Source organism: Apodemus sylvaticus, chromosome 14 (genome assembly GCF_947179515.1).
Source record: "Apodemus sylvaticus chromosome 14, mApoSyl1.1, whole genome shotgun sequence".
In the NCBI taxonomy this organism is placed as follows: domain Eukaryota; kingdom Metazoa; phylum Chordata; class Mammalia; order Rodentia; family Muridae; genus Apodemus; species Apodemus sylvaticus.
This window is the reverse complement of record NC_067485.1, coordinates 84695100-84709897: the sequence shown is the minus strand read 5'-3', so window position 1 is coordinate 84709897 and position 14798 is coordinate 84695100. Positions and strand designations below refer to the sequence as shown.

At 47.1% G+C, this 14798-nt stretch overlaps 1 protein-coding gene across 2 annotated transcripts in view; it reads left to right on the top strand.

The window, feature by feature from the left end:
- The first annotated feature begins 247 nt into the window (after positions 1-247).
- Pfkp (phosphofructokinase, platelet) overlaps positions 248-14798 on the top strand; it is a 65038-nt gene continuing 50487 nt past the window's right edge. Inside the window, exons 1-2 of one of the 2 annotated variants that reach the window (XM_052156672.1) lie at positions 248-448; positions 14189-14262. In XM_052156672.1, coding sequence (XP_052012632.1) covers positions 337-448; positions 14189-14262 — 186 coding nt within the window. In that variant the 5' untranslated portion in view covers positions 248-336. The remainder of the gene's footprint in view (positions 449-14188; positions 14263-14798) is intronic. The other variant, XM_052156671.1, reaches the window with a different exon arrangement.

Below are 14798 nucleotides of genomic sequence, written 5' to 3'. Positions count from 1 at the left end.
TGGGCTCCCTACCCGGCTGTGATCCCTCCATCCCCCACTTGGGAAAGCACCCCACACCCGACTCCACCTCTCTGGGTCCACAGCGATGCATCCCTAACACTACGCGGTTCCGCACTATACCGCTCACCCCTCCTGCAGCGTGCCGGAGTCCTAGACACGACAGGCCCCGCCCTTGGGTGAATTCCGCCCATCGCCACAGCCCATTGGCGCTCGGGCGGGGCGTGGGCGGCTCCTGCGGGTGCAGGCGGGGCAGCGGTTCCAGGGCTGGCGCGCGTGGGCCAGGGCTTCAGTGCTTGCTGAGTACCGGAGCGTCCGGTGTCTCTCCACCTCCTCATCATGAGTGATAAGGACTCTTCGAACTCCAGCGGCTCCTTTCCGAAGTACCTGGAGCACCTCTCTGGGGATGGCAAAGCCATCGGTGTCCTGACCAGCGGCGGGGATGCCCAAGGTGCGCGCCTACCGGCTCTCTCGCTGGTCTCCGGGGCCGAGCGGGAAGCGAGGGAGGGCGGGTGGCCGGAGAGGGTTGCAGAGGAGGTTGACCTGGGTGGGAACAGAGGGAGAGCTGAGGAGGAACGTTGGGTGACGTGGATCTGGGAGAAAGGATGAGAAAAGGGCTTGGTGAAAATTACCTATGAGAGCCGAGGAGAACCGGTGGCTCAGGAGTAGGGAAAACCCTAAGCTAGGAACGACTAGGGTGTCTGAGGAGCGACCGTAAAGGATGGAGCTCCATTGGCCTGGTGAGGTGCAGAGGATAAAGGATATGGTTGTAGGATTCTTCATTCCCAAGATGAACCAGTTTTCCATCTCCACGTTTATTACTTGAGCTAGCCAATGGGGTCGTCTAGTGTCTGGGTCATATGACAGAGCCAGGCGTTCTTTCCTGGAATTAGGTACAGGCGAGGACAAGGATGCCACAGCACCCGCCCCACCCTAATCCCTGGGACTCCTAGGAAAAACAGGGGGTCCGCACAGCGCCTCCTGCCCAGTCCTGCCTCCCAAGCGATGCTGGCAGCCTTTTCCGCTGCTGCATTGCGGGATGCGCGGCTGGGGGGCGCGCAGGGGGGACCCTCCGGGTGTGGCATTGGCTGCCAGGCAGGGTCTCGTGTTTTCACTAGGGAGATCTATAAAGATTTTCACAAGCCTTCCTGCTTGTGACAAAACTGAAAACTAAAATGGGTCACTAGGCCCTCCGGGCCAGCCTCCCCGGCACGGGAAAGACCAGGAAGCCGGGACTCCGGGACGTCATCAGCCCTCACGGGAGCACCCTCTGAAGGCTTCCCGTTTCTTCCAAAGACGGGATTGATTTCAGAGCTGAAGGAACTCGATTCCCGGGCGCTTGGGTTTGATAAACTAAGGGAATACTTAAAATGTAAGAGCCACGGGGTGACTATACCGTGCCCCAGCCTATCATCCTGGGTACCCGTGGGGGCGCTGGGGTTCCAAAACTGGGCTTTCCAAATTCTTGATAATTTCTTGATGGGGGACAGTTACTAGAAGCAAGGCCTTCATTTCATAGCGTGTATATGCCCTCCAAGTCTTGAGGTTTGCGTCAGCTGCAGACAGTTTCCTGAGTCCGGTTTTGCTTTTGCTTTTCAGTTCTTTCCTCGGCCCTAGATGAGTCCAAATGCCATGTTTTATTTTCCCTCGTTTTAAGCCAGCACAGGGGTTAGCGCCCGTGTCCTTGCCTTCCGCCGACCCCACGGATGACCTTCCCTTCGCCCTTGAGCGGGGCGGGGCTGGCGCTAGTGCGGCAGGTTGAGGAGCTGCTTAGAGCACCGCCCCGCCCGGCGTGGGAGCCTACGTGATGCCCGGCCCGTCATCTCCGGTGTGCTCCAGGGCTAGGTCTCCCACACCGGCTCGCTCAGGTTAGAGCAGCATGGGGCGCAGAGCTTAAGGCTCACAAACACCGGAAGCTGGGTCTGCCCGGTGAGGGGTCCCCAGTGTTCTCCTTCCCATTATCTTAAAGGAGCCAATGGCAACATTAGTCACCGTAAGGGCACTAGGCCCGCCTTCCTCCCCAGAAAGCAGAGTCGGAGTAATACTAGGATTTTAGTAAGGAGATTCTCCGTATAAATGTTTCCTCCTGTTGGGCTGGTTTCCCAGGGACAGAGGATGCTGTGATACACGGGAGGTTGGAAAAATAGCATCCTTACACAGAACCCTGCTAAGGCAAGATAGGAAGGCACTCCCACTGCAAGAGGAGGCGTATGGCCCCTAGGGCTGCAAACTTAAGCAATAGAGGTTTTGTTTCAGAATTAACATCCCGGGTTAGCTAGAAAACCAATATTGATGGCTTATCATTTTGAAATCCCTGTCTAAAAATGTTCCTGAAATATTTAGCCCCTGTGAGATTCTAGGGGATCTGAGAGAAACTCGGTTTCTTTTCTGCTTATGTTGGATGTACCTCAGGTGAGAACTGGGGAATCTGGAATTTAAATGCATTTGGCCTCTTTTGTGGAAAAGGAGTCTCTGAGAACAAAAATAACATTTGGTCATTGCTGGCATAGTAGAGTCTCATTTCGGTGGAAGAAGGCTGCTCTTAGGCTGAAGGGGCTGTCCCTCTGTCACACTGACAAGAGGCTCCGACTCACTTCTCAAGCCTGGATTTTCTAAGAACTTGAGTAAACAGTCATGTTTTATTGTGGTACTATACTGGACCTGCATTATTTTTATTCTGGAAAATTCTCTCTGGAGATATATGCGGAGGACCTGGACTGAGGAGCATCATTCCTGGGATGGAAGATGTTTATAGTCCCCTCAGTTTCTCACATTTTCTCTTGCTTGCATCAGTACCTGCGTTTTCCTGAGGGAGGAGGGGAGGCACTCGGCAAATTCATCCTTATACTGACAGAATGATAGTATAATATTGTACTGAAATGACCATCACTAGTGCAGTATGTATTTTACACATCTTATACGCCAGAGCCTTACAGAGCTCATCTCTGTTCCTCATTACATGACTCCAGGATACGGGGTTCTTCATTTAAGAGGTGGGGATAGATACTGACAAAGAAATAAGTTACTCAGAAAGGCCGTGAGGCTCATGCCTCGTGCTAGCTGGACTTAAATGATGCTTTATGAAATCTCATCCCCAAATTCTCTTAACTGAACTCTGGACCTCTCTCTGTAAAACTGCTTTGTTAACAGAGCAGATAAATGGCATATTTTTTTTTTAAGTAATAGAAACAGTGAGGGTACTAAAACCATGTAACCTAACACCCTATATAAAAGCAACAGGCTTCCATTTTCCAAAGGAATTTATATTGTACCATTAAAAAAATGAAACTGAAAATTCACCATTAATCTCACATTAGCCTAAAATGAACTCCATGTTGCTAGATAGGCAAGTTTATTATGGCAAAGTACTGACTGACCTTCAGGCAGTATTAAGTCTTGTACAAAAATAATCATGCTTTTGGATAGATTGTAGCAGGTCTCTGGGCTGATGGCTCAGTGGCGAGATTGCATTTGCTGACAAGCCTAATGAGTTGAGTATCTGAGTTCTACATGCTGGAAGGGGAAACAGAAAGCTGAGGCATGTTTATACCCCTTCCCCACATATAAATAAATCAATCAATATAATAATTTAAAAAATTGGATTGTGGCCTCACCAGGATTGTGGTCTGGTGTATGGTGGCATTCAGTTTAGTCAGAATCCATGGGCAGGCTCAGCTGTCTTACTGTTTAGGGAGACATTGACATTAATACAATATTTACAAAACACCTTCTCAGAGTCTACATGAATCTCTCTGGGTTCTGCGGAAATAGCCAGCTAGCCATTAAAGACCATTTGTTCTCTGGTAGGTTGAAGTAGTCTGGGTGCTAAATTATCCCCATCTGATGTATGAATCAGGGAAGCTGAAGATGGACTTGTTTTCTGAAGTTCACAAGAACTGAGTGTCAGGACCAGAACTTGTGGCTGTAGACTGGATACAGTTACAATGTGTTCTTGACTGGGGTCCAGATACAATGTGCTCTTGACTGAAGAGTTCTCAGTGTAATTGTAGTTACAACATCTGGTATGCCAGGCAGTAAGCATTATGATATTTGTTGATTGTCGCCCACCTAGAAGCACCCATGGGAAGCAACAGGGAGGACATGTGAATTGTCTTCAGGTGAATTAAACCCTCATTAATCAAAATTACTCCTTCAGCCTTTGAGCCATAGGTACCAACCACTAAAAATTGTAAAGAACTTTAAAATAGCAGTTAGAAGCGGGAGATGCCTACCAACCTGACCCAGGTGCCGAGCTGGTTCCTCTATTTTGTATATTCACTCTGCCTCCTGTATTTGTAGACTTCACGTTTGCAAATGATGAGACATTGGTTGAATATATACTTCTACATGTAGCATGTATTAAAATACCAACTCGGTTTGCTCACATTACTCCCGACCGATACAGCGTGAGAACCATTTGCATTGTACTAGCTGTGATAAGTAATTCAGAGGTGCTTCAAGCCCTATGGGAGGACGCGCAAGGCTGCCAAAACATTTCTGTCATTTTTGTTTGTTTTGGGGTCTTTGTGTAGTCCTGGCTATCCTGGAACTCACTCTGTAGACCTGACTGGCCTTGAACTCACAGATCCATATGCTGGCTCTGCCTCCTGAGTGCTGGGACTAAAGGTGCCGTCACCACCCAGCAACATCTGTCATTTTTTAATAGATGGACTTCAGACTCTTTGGCTTGGTTTCTGAAACGGTCTTGAAATCAATTCCTGGGGAATATGAAAGCATGTCTGCGTTCGTTCAACACCCACACGAGAGCCCTAGTTGTCATTACCTCCAACTGTGCTCGTGTGAGACACTGGTATGTGCAAAAGGACTTTCTGAACAGTAGACATATCACCTCCACAGCTGTGTGTGTGTGTGTGTGTGTGTGTGTGTGTGTGTACGCGCGCGCGTGTATGTGCATGAGCAAAGTATCCAAGCACATATGCTTAGTATCCTAAGATTCTGCCTGTCTGCTCTTTGAGTGGATTTTTCCAAGTAAAGATGTAATTATTTGAGCAAAAATGCAAGGTGAAGTCCATCACAGAGCAGACACTTTGTATGACAGCACCAAGTTTGTTTATTTCCTGGTGCTGAGGATCAAACCCAGAGCTTTGCACAAGTCAGGCAAGTCTTTAAAACTGAGCTGCTCTCCAAGCCCTGGTGCATCATTTTTCTCAGAGGATAAGTATCTTTTTGTGGCATGTGTTCCTATGACCAGTGCAAGCTAGAAATTTGTTGGCTTTCTGGAATAAGAAGTAAGACGAAGCCCTGTGTCTCACTTTCCATGGGCGAAAACTCAAGCCCTGGGTTGTGAGGAAGCCTTTTGTCAGGGAATCAGGGGCTGTTTAGGTTTTGATCTATTGATTTGCTATCAAAAGCCATCAGAATTAGAGATAAGAAGATAAGGCTGCCACTCGGTGAAGACAGCTGTTGGCATACAAAGCTGCAGTCAGTACCCCAGTCCCTACCTGATTACACTAAATAGAGTACTCGGGATGAGGCGCAGATGGCTGAATTCAGCAAGCGGCTGAGTCACTTTCTCTTCAACAAGCTTTGACTGGTCTTTTGACTGGTTACCAAATCTCTCCCTGGAAGCTGGATTCCTCCCGGCAGCCGCTGCATTTGTAGACCTTTGACACCTTGTATTTTGCTTGGAATTATAGGAATTGTGCCCGTCTAGATGAATGACGCTTTAAAACATAACGGAACAGCCTCCATAGACTAAGACTTATTTATAGGCCCTGTCTTTTGTGTGCCTGGAGTGGCAAGGGGATTTTCTTATTCTCAAGGTGAAACAGTCAGAATTTCCCATCTCTGTCTTTCTCCATTTCCTTTCCCCGCCAGCAGCCTGTAGCCCCCACCTTATCACCTAAAGTCTTGAGGCAAAAGTGGGATATAGTGTCAAAGGGGAACGGCTAATCTGTTCTGGACTGCTAACAGCGCTGTCCCAGGAGGGCCCAAAAGATGCCGTGAAGATTCCCGTGATGATAGGGTATATCTGTGAAAGGCTGGAAATGTGTGCCTGGAGTTCCTTACTATTTACTTCATCCCCAGGTGGGCTATGGATGACACAAGACTCAGGAATAAACAGGGGTTGTTTGCAAGCCCAGGCTCCCCGGGGAGACTTCTCTCCATGTACATCAACCCAGTTGCCCTCTGTTAACCACTTCATGAGCTTGGCCAGTGTCTTCACTGAGAGGATTCTGTACTCTAGTGACCATTATCTAAATGTGTGACCTAGTCGCTTTTCTGATTGGAAACCATTGAAAGGGGTGGACCTGTAGTTTCCCCAAACAGACATTCTGTCTTGTATTTTTTCCATCTGGTTTACTACTCTTGCGATTGTGTATGCTCTTGTGTCACCATTCCACTCAGGAACAGTTTGTGGAATGTATGAAACTTTAGGTAGAACCTCGGGGGTCCTCTTGATGGCAGTGTTATGACACGAAGCAAAGAGTTGTGTATCTCAGAGGCTGCTGGGAACTAAGAAGGATCCTTTACCAGGACTCAGGAGTGGGGTAAGCTACTTTTTGACCGAGGCCACCACAACCTTGAAATGCCTGGAATGAGCCGGCAGGAAGTAGCCCAAGGCCAGGGAGCTGGAGCCCTTGTGGGGGATGGGCGGAAGTGGTCTTGGGTGAGGTCCCAGCCAGAACAGGCTGTGTGTAGACTTTGGATTTACCTAGCTTGAACTGGGGAAGCCACGCTGAGGTTACTGGCTGCCTCTGATAAAGGTCACTTTGTAGAATGGAGAGGCGGAGAACCGGAGTTTAGTGACTCAGAAGGAACAGGAAGTTACCTGTGGAGGCTTGAGGAGGTGGGGTGGGGCATGTGACTGACAGGATGCCTGCTACTGTGGACACACAGCCTAGGAAGGAACAGAAGGGCTTTTGAGTAGGTGGGGGTACAAGATAGACAAGAACTCATCTGCAGAAACAATAATGACAGAATATGGAAGAAGTTCGTATAGGAAGGCTAGGAAGAATGCGTCCTTTTGAGTGGTACTTACAATAACAACAAATAAACAGGCAGAAAAACAAAGTCACTGAAAAATTCCATAGGAAGTTTCCTGTGTATCAGCTCCTGATATAGAGCATTTACCAGTGTTTAATAAGGACTGATAATTTGAGAAAGTTGTGTACATATTGTTGAGTATATATTCAAGAGCACTTCTGTCCACTAACATCAAGGTTTGCATTGGTAGCCTGTATTTTATAGGTAATTATAAGTGACATAGTAGCCACATTAATGAAAGCAATAGAAAGAGGTAAAGTGAAAATTAAATGATTCTCCCTAAAATGGGCCATCTGTGCCGCAAAGGAAAGGAGAGAATGTGAAAATGGGAGGCGAGGAGGAATGCTGTAACCTGCCCTCTGACAGTCATGACGTGGCTGCTGTCCATGTGGGCATAGTATCAGGTCAACTGCTGTGTGTGTCTGTCTGTATCTGTATAGCTGTATGTCTTTCTTTGTGTACATATGTGTGTATGGGTGCTCTTGCTGTGTGGAAACCTGTGGAAGACAGGAGTGGACATCAAAAATCTTTCCTGGTCACTTCTCCGCTCTATTTTATAAGTCACTCCTTGTATGTTATATGAACCTGGAGCTCACTATTTCTACAAGACTGACTGACCTATCAGACCCCGGATTCTGGCCTTTTTCCTGGGATCATCCACTAATTGCTGGGTTTGCAGGTGTGTGCTGTTGGGACCATTCTTCATCAACAGAATGGTCTGCTCCACCCCTCATTCATTCATTCATTCATTCACTCCTGAGCTGAATTGCCAAATCCTATTGGTGGGTATGATTGGCATGCTTACACTGCTGTTGTTTGTCCTCTCCTGACACTGCTAAGCTCCAGAGGTCTCTCCGCGCACCCCTTCCCCACCCCCCCAACCCCCAGTTATATCTGTGAAGTCACCCAATAGTCCCTGGCAGGGAATAGACTCTCAATCGACATATATGGGAGGTACATATAATGGCCAGGCAGATGAAAACATTCTTATAGATCTGATGTTGACTCTTGGACCTGAGGCCGGAGGTAGCTTCCAGCTTGTTGACCACGAGGAGCCAGGCTTTTCCTGGATTCCCTCTCTCCATACTCGCCCCATCCATATCAACGTCATATAGAGACAGAGATTAATGAGTAACTACAGTAACAAGAACAATGTAGGGCATGTTTTATGTCCATCTAGTAGAAAGACCTTTCTGCTTTATGTGTATGTGTGTCTAGGCAAATGAACGCCATGTGTGTGGGTTGCTGCAGGGGTCAGAAGAGGACGTAGGGTCCCAAGAGCTGGAGACGGGTGTGGGCCATAATACATGGGCGGTCGGAACCAAGCTCTTGTCTTCTGGAGAAGTATGGCTGGCTCTCAACCGCTGTGTCATCTCTCCAGCTCCTCACAACCATGTCTTTGACAAACTAGTAGCCTCCTTGAGCCTCCTTGACTTTCTTTTTCCAAAATAAATTTAAAACAATGGAAATCACTAAGTGAATGGCTGTTTAAGTATTGTGGAAGGATTAAGTGAGGAGATTGATGCTATTCTTTCAATCCCAAAGATGGAGAAAGGATGAACCTAAATTACAATAGGATTTTATTAGATAGAATGTTTTTCCTGTCCCTAATTTGTTTTATTAGTTGGTATTCAATATTTGTACTACTTTACGGGACCGAGGATGGTAGCTAGGTATCTGTAGGCCATGTTCAGGGTTGAATGAGGAGGGTGATTAGCCCTTTAGTGTCAAACAGTCTCTTTCGTGTGCCTCACAGCTTAAATTGTTATCAGAGAAGAATATCAAAGGAAGCCTTTGCAATTCAGGATGCTTGCCTGAATCTATCCCCTAAGTACAGATTTACTTAAGGTAAATTTAAAAATTGGAGATTTTATTTATTTACATTTCAAATGTTATCCCCTTTCCCCGTTTCCCCTCCAGAAACCCCCTATCCCACCCTCCTTCTCCCTGTTTCTATGAGAGTGCTCACTTACCCACCCACCCACTCCTGCCATTACCTAAGGTATCCTTGCATGGCCTTTGAATGAAAGACTCCACACTCAAGGAAAGGGGCGAGGCTGCTGCTGCTTCTCCTCCACTGTGCTTTAGGGAGAAACTATTTGACACTGTGTCTGTCCCCTTCCATCACACTTTGTTCAGCTATACACACACTCACACTTGCTCACAGACACACACACATATACACACACACACACAGACATACACACATATACACACATACAGACATACATATATACATATATAATACACACACATACACACAGACATACATACATACATACACATACATAAACATAGACACACACTCACAGACATACACACATATACACACATACATACAGACATACATATATACATATACAATACACACATACACATACACACAGACATACACACATACACATACATAAACATAGATACACATACACACACACACACACACACACACACACACACACATCTCCCACCTAACAGCACCATTGCACCAACAGTACATTTGCTTAGTTTTAGTTCTATAAGAAGATTCTACTTGTTCCTGGAGTTGTTGGGGCGGCGACACACTGGGCTCTTGCTACCAGTCCTCATTCAACCAATTAAACACACTAATAGTGAGAACCAGATGAAGGAGGTTTATTCAAAGTGACCACAGCTGTGAGGAGAAAACAAAGAAGTTCATAGACCGCCCCACCATACCCCAAGTCTCTTCCAGGTCCTGAAACCTTGCAGGTTTAGGCTTAAATTGAAGACAAGAAATGTGCCAAACTAAGCAGTCCCTGTCTACTGTGGCCACGCCCCTTGGTGACTTACCTCTGACTAGGCCACAGTCCCTCCTGCAAGATGTTCACCTTTTCTTTCAGGTTTATCTGAGAGACAGGCTTCTTTGTATAATAACCCTGGCTATCCTGGAACCTGTTTTGTTAAACTAGGCTGGCCTTGAACTCACAGAGATCTGATTGTCTCTGCCTTAGAAGTGCTGCGATTAGAGGCATATGCCCCCACACCCTGCTACGTGCAATGTACCTTCAGTGTTCTGACAACATAGCAGAAGTGTGTGCCTGTCTTTCTGAGAGAAAACTCCTCTCTGGCTGGCACCAAGCTCCAGCCTTTCTCCCTATGCGTGAGAGTCCAGGGGGAAATTCCAATTCCTTAGGGTCCATTGTTCTAATAATCTGACAGACAGAAGGTTCCAAACCTGGGAGGACTGGGCTGGGATTTAGACCTCTTTCGAAACACTAAGTTTATTGCTGTGGAGGAAGATGACATTTCCCCCATGAAAACACTCAGGAAGGTTGTTTTGATTCCCTGGTCAGACTCTAAAACCTAAACAAATGAGTGAATGAAGACTATGTTCTGGAAAAATAGTAGGTTGAATGTGAGTGGGAACTCTTGAATCTGTTCTTTGTCCCAAGTGACCAGGTGGCTGAGGACAAGGACAGCCGTTAGCCAAATGACTACACCCAGATGTTCACCCAGAAGACTTTAAAACCCAAATTGAAGGCATGAATGTCTATATATTGGTTTCTTTCTCCGCTCCTTGCTCTCTGTCTGCCCTTCCCTGAACCTTCCTGGGGTTCACACCACTCTGCTTTCCACCCAAGGGGACCCCTTAACGCAGCCCTCTGCCTCCCTGACTGCCTTTCTTCCAAAGCAGGGTCCGAAAAACGTCCCAGCAGTTAGACAGGACTCTGGCCCCGGTAGGCATTCTTGCCTTTGGTGATTCTGAAGTGTGGAAATTAACCTTTATGCTAAAGCACAGGGAAAGCTGAAATCGCAACTTCCCGTTTGATAGATGTTGTTATTCCCTGCTAGCCAGAGCTCCAGGCTTCCCTGGGAGGTTTCAGTCCTGCCTGGGCCCTTTCACCTTTTGGGGTGGGCGATCTGGGTCCAGTGCTGCCTTCAGAGACAGTTGTGAGAATCCCACCAGAAGTACCAGGGTGGTTGGTCCCTAGTGTTTAACTTAAAACTAATTTACAAGTGAATGGAAGTTGCCGGGACTTGGGGTTGTGCCTTTCCAAGGACTCTGGAGATAGCCAAGAACCAGGAAGAAACAACTCTCAGGCTCTAGAGCACGCCCCTGAGGGATACAGCTTCCCCAGCCTTCGGGAGCCTGCCTTGGGCCTGAGGTCACTGGAGGCTAGAGTGTAAGCATGCTCTTTCCTGGTATGTTGGAGGTCATCGGGAAAATCCCCCCTGTGTGACATGGTGGTCCACGTCTTTCTGTTCCTCGCCCGGAGTCTAGAAGGAGTGGAGTCATCTTCTCTACCACACTCCATTCCTCCTTTTCCTTTTACTCTTAGCTTTCAGCCATCTTGTTCTTTCTGCCTCTTTTCAGCACACACTTTTCAAACCCCCAAGGTTTTTCAAGCAAATGTCTTTCTGAAAAAAAAAAATCTGTGGAAATGAAATTTTCAGAGAGGAGTGTAAGAGTCCAGGGTACCATTTTCCAGGGTACTGTACCACCCGTTTACCAGGGATCCTACAGCTCAGGCACCTAGTGGTTCATTAGGTGATTGCCACCGGAGTAGAAAGCCCTAGAACCACATCCATTCTGCAGGAGCTATCAAGTGATGCTTTTATCCATGCACCTAGAATGTAAGGGCCAACACACACACACACACACACACACACACACACACATACACACACGACTCACCCTTCCCCTAGAGGGATGCTTGGGTCTTTAGCAGACCTTTGTGGCAACAGAGAGGCAGGAGTTCTGTGTGGGCTGGGCAGGGAACTGGAGGAGCAGAACTGGGAAGTTAAAGGAGGGATGCAGGGGGAGAGCACGGGTCAGGATGTTGCTGAAGTGACTGCAGATGTCTCAGGGTTCTCTCACTATCATCAGATAGCAGGGGACTCCTCAGGGTGTGGCCAGGAGTCCTCCCTTCCCCATGCCAGCTTGGGTTTCCTTCCCATGGATCCTTGCAAAGTAGGAGCTTGGCACATGTATGTATACCTCTGGGTGGGGGGCTGGGAGAAACAGTCATTCTCTTGGCAGAAAACTCTTTCTGACTCCAAGAACATGGATGAGACTCTGTAGGGTGCAGCAGTTGAGTGCCTTACTAAGTATTTTAAAGTGTGGATGCTTTCATGACTGTCTCCTGATGTGTAATTATAAGCCAAAGTTAACAATACAGGATATCTTTTTTTTTTTTTTTTTTATTCCAAGACAGGGAGTGATGGTTTGTTATGCTTGGCACTATTAGGAGGTGGGGCCTTGTTGTGGGCGTGGTCTTAAGACTTTCACTCTAGCTGCCTGGAAGTCAGTCTTCCACTAGCAGCCTTCAGAGGAAGATGTAGAACTCTCAGCTCCTCCTGCACCGTGCCTGTCTGGATGCTGCCATGCTCCCACCTGGATGATAATGGACAGAACCTCTGAACCTGTTAGCCAGGCCCAGTTAAATGTTCCTTATAAGACTTGCCCTGGTCATGGTGTCTGTTCACAGCAATAAAACCCTAACTAACACACAAGGTTTCTCTGTGTAGCCTTGGCTGTCCTGGACCTCACTCTGTAGATCAGGCTGGCCTGGAATTTATAGAGATTACCACTCTCTGCCTTCTGAGGGCTGGGATTAGAGTAATATGCAACCACTGCTCAGCAATACAGGATATCTTAGGCCAAAGAGGACTGACTACTCAAATTAAGTTTTCACCTTCCAAATTATGAAAGTGAAATTGAGATTGTGGGTTTACATGATAAAGGCATGTGCGTATTTCTAAGTGATTTGCAGAAGTGAAAATGAGGAGAACGTGTGTACATGTATGTGTGGGCACACACCCATTTACTGTGGAGGCCAGAGGTCTGGTGCCTCCGTTAATGTCACTCCACCTTATTTTTTGAGGCAGGGTCTGTTAATGAAGCTCCAACTCACTGATATAGACAGAGTAGCTAGCTCCCAAGTCCCAGCAATCCCCGTCTTCACCTTGTCATCAGGAATACATGCACACTGGGTGCACAGCTCTCTACATGGATGGTGGAATTCAGAGCTCAGGTCCCCCTGCTGTGTAGCATCCTCTGTGGATGGAGTCATTTGTGTACTTGTTCAGTTAAACAGCCCCTTTGTTGACTCTCTGTAGTATAGCATGTCTACGTCTGAGATTTGTCTCCCAACATTTCAAGACACAGGGTGGGGGAACTGGGAGAACGGTGGCCTTGGAGGCTCTTGGCTGAGAGCCCAGTTGCTTTTCATCCTGAGGCTGTAGGCTCCACATCCTTGCTGGGCGTGATTCTTGTTATATCTTATCCCTTCTCTCCTGTTGGGCCTTTGACCCTGAGCTAAGATGATGCAAGATCCTTCAACTATTAAGCCACTGACAGGCTTCTAAAGCCACTTTTCAGTTTCCAAAAACTTACCTCAGCGGAAAGGAAAACTGAGCTTCTGGCCTTTCCATTTCTAAGGCGTCATTCACTGCTGCTCTGTAAGTGTGGAAACACCGCTGGCCTCTCTAGAGGACATGTGGAGATTTATAGGTTTGCCTTACTTTCTCTTCTAGTGAAAATCACATGACTTGTAATTAAGACTTTTTTTTAATTTTCATTTTCTTTTTAAGATTTATTTATTATATATAAGTATACTGTAGCTATCTTCAAACACACTAGAAGAGGGCATCAGATGTGGGTGCTGAGATTTGAACTCAGGACCTCTGGAAGAGCAGTTAGTGCTCTTAACCGCTGAGCCGTCTCTCCAGCCCAAGACCTATAAAATAATTATTCAGCTTCTCCTCAAGTCACAGACCCATTGCCTGCTTCGTTATTAATTTCTTTGAATCTGGCCGTCAATATCTGCCCTCTGTTTTCTTTAGCATTTGTCTGGAATTGCCTAACGTTCTGTCCTGCAGAGCAGACATCGCCATCCTAGCCCTTAGGAGGCTAAGGAGCTAGAAGCTTTCCTCAGCCTCAAGCTAGTCTCCAAAAGAGAAAATGCACAGCAAGTTGATCAGTGACATTCTGAACTAAAAATATCCCAGGCTCTTTTTCAATGTGGGGCCCCAGCCCTACATGAACCCCCATATGCTGGGTACCCTGGTTTCCAGGTGTTTATATTCACTATCCTAATCCTTGAGGTTTGTGTCATAGTCACAGCCCAGAGGAAACAGAAGCTTAGGCAGGCAGTAGTTCACCTAGGTCTTGGTGAACCGGCCTCAAACTCCCTACTGACATCTGCTTTTGTTCCTTCCACAGGCATGAATGCTGCAGTCCGAGCGGTGGTGCGCATGGGGATCTACACCGGGGCCAAAGTATACTTTATATACGAGGTCAGTGCTTGCTTCCCATTGGCTTGTCGATAACTGATAACTCAGGAATTTGCACCGCCCCCTTGCTCACAGCCCTGAGCACACTGGTCTCTCTCCCTGCCTCCCTAGGGTGAGTGCCAGAAGAGAGCTGGAGAAGGAGATAAGATAGCACAAAGGTCCGGATTGACTTCCTGGTCTTGATTCCTGGGTCAATGATTCTGAGATGTCAGTTTGTGGGCTGATTTCACAGACTAGGGCCAGAAACGGAAAGGTATCCCTTTGAGCTTTCCATGATTAACGTGAAGCCGACACCACACCCTAGCGCCTGGTCATGTCTTGGCTTCATAGGGAAGAATCTGGGTTAAATGGAATTTTATTAGTGCACAAATAAAACATGATGTCACAAGTTTGCCTGGAAGTGGATACAACTGCAGCTGGAAATTATCATGTTAAGTGAAATAAACTAGCCCAAGAAAGATGAACACGTTTGTTCTCCTGCAGATCTTAGATTTTAAATATGTGTGTGATATGAAACTAGAAAAGAGACTGTGGCAGCA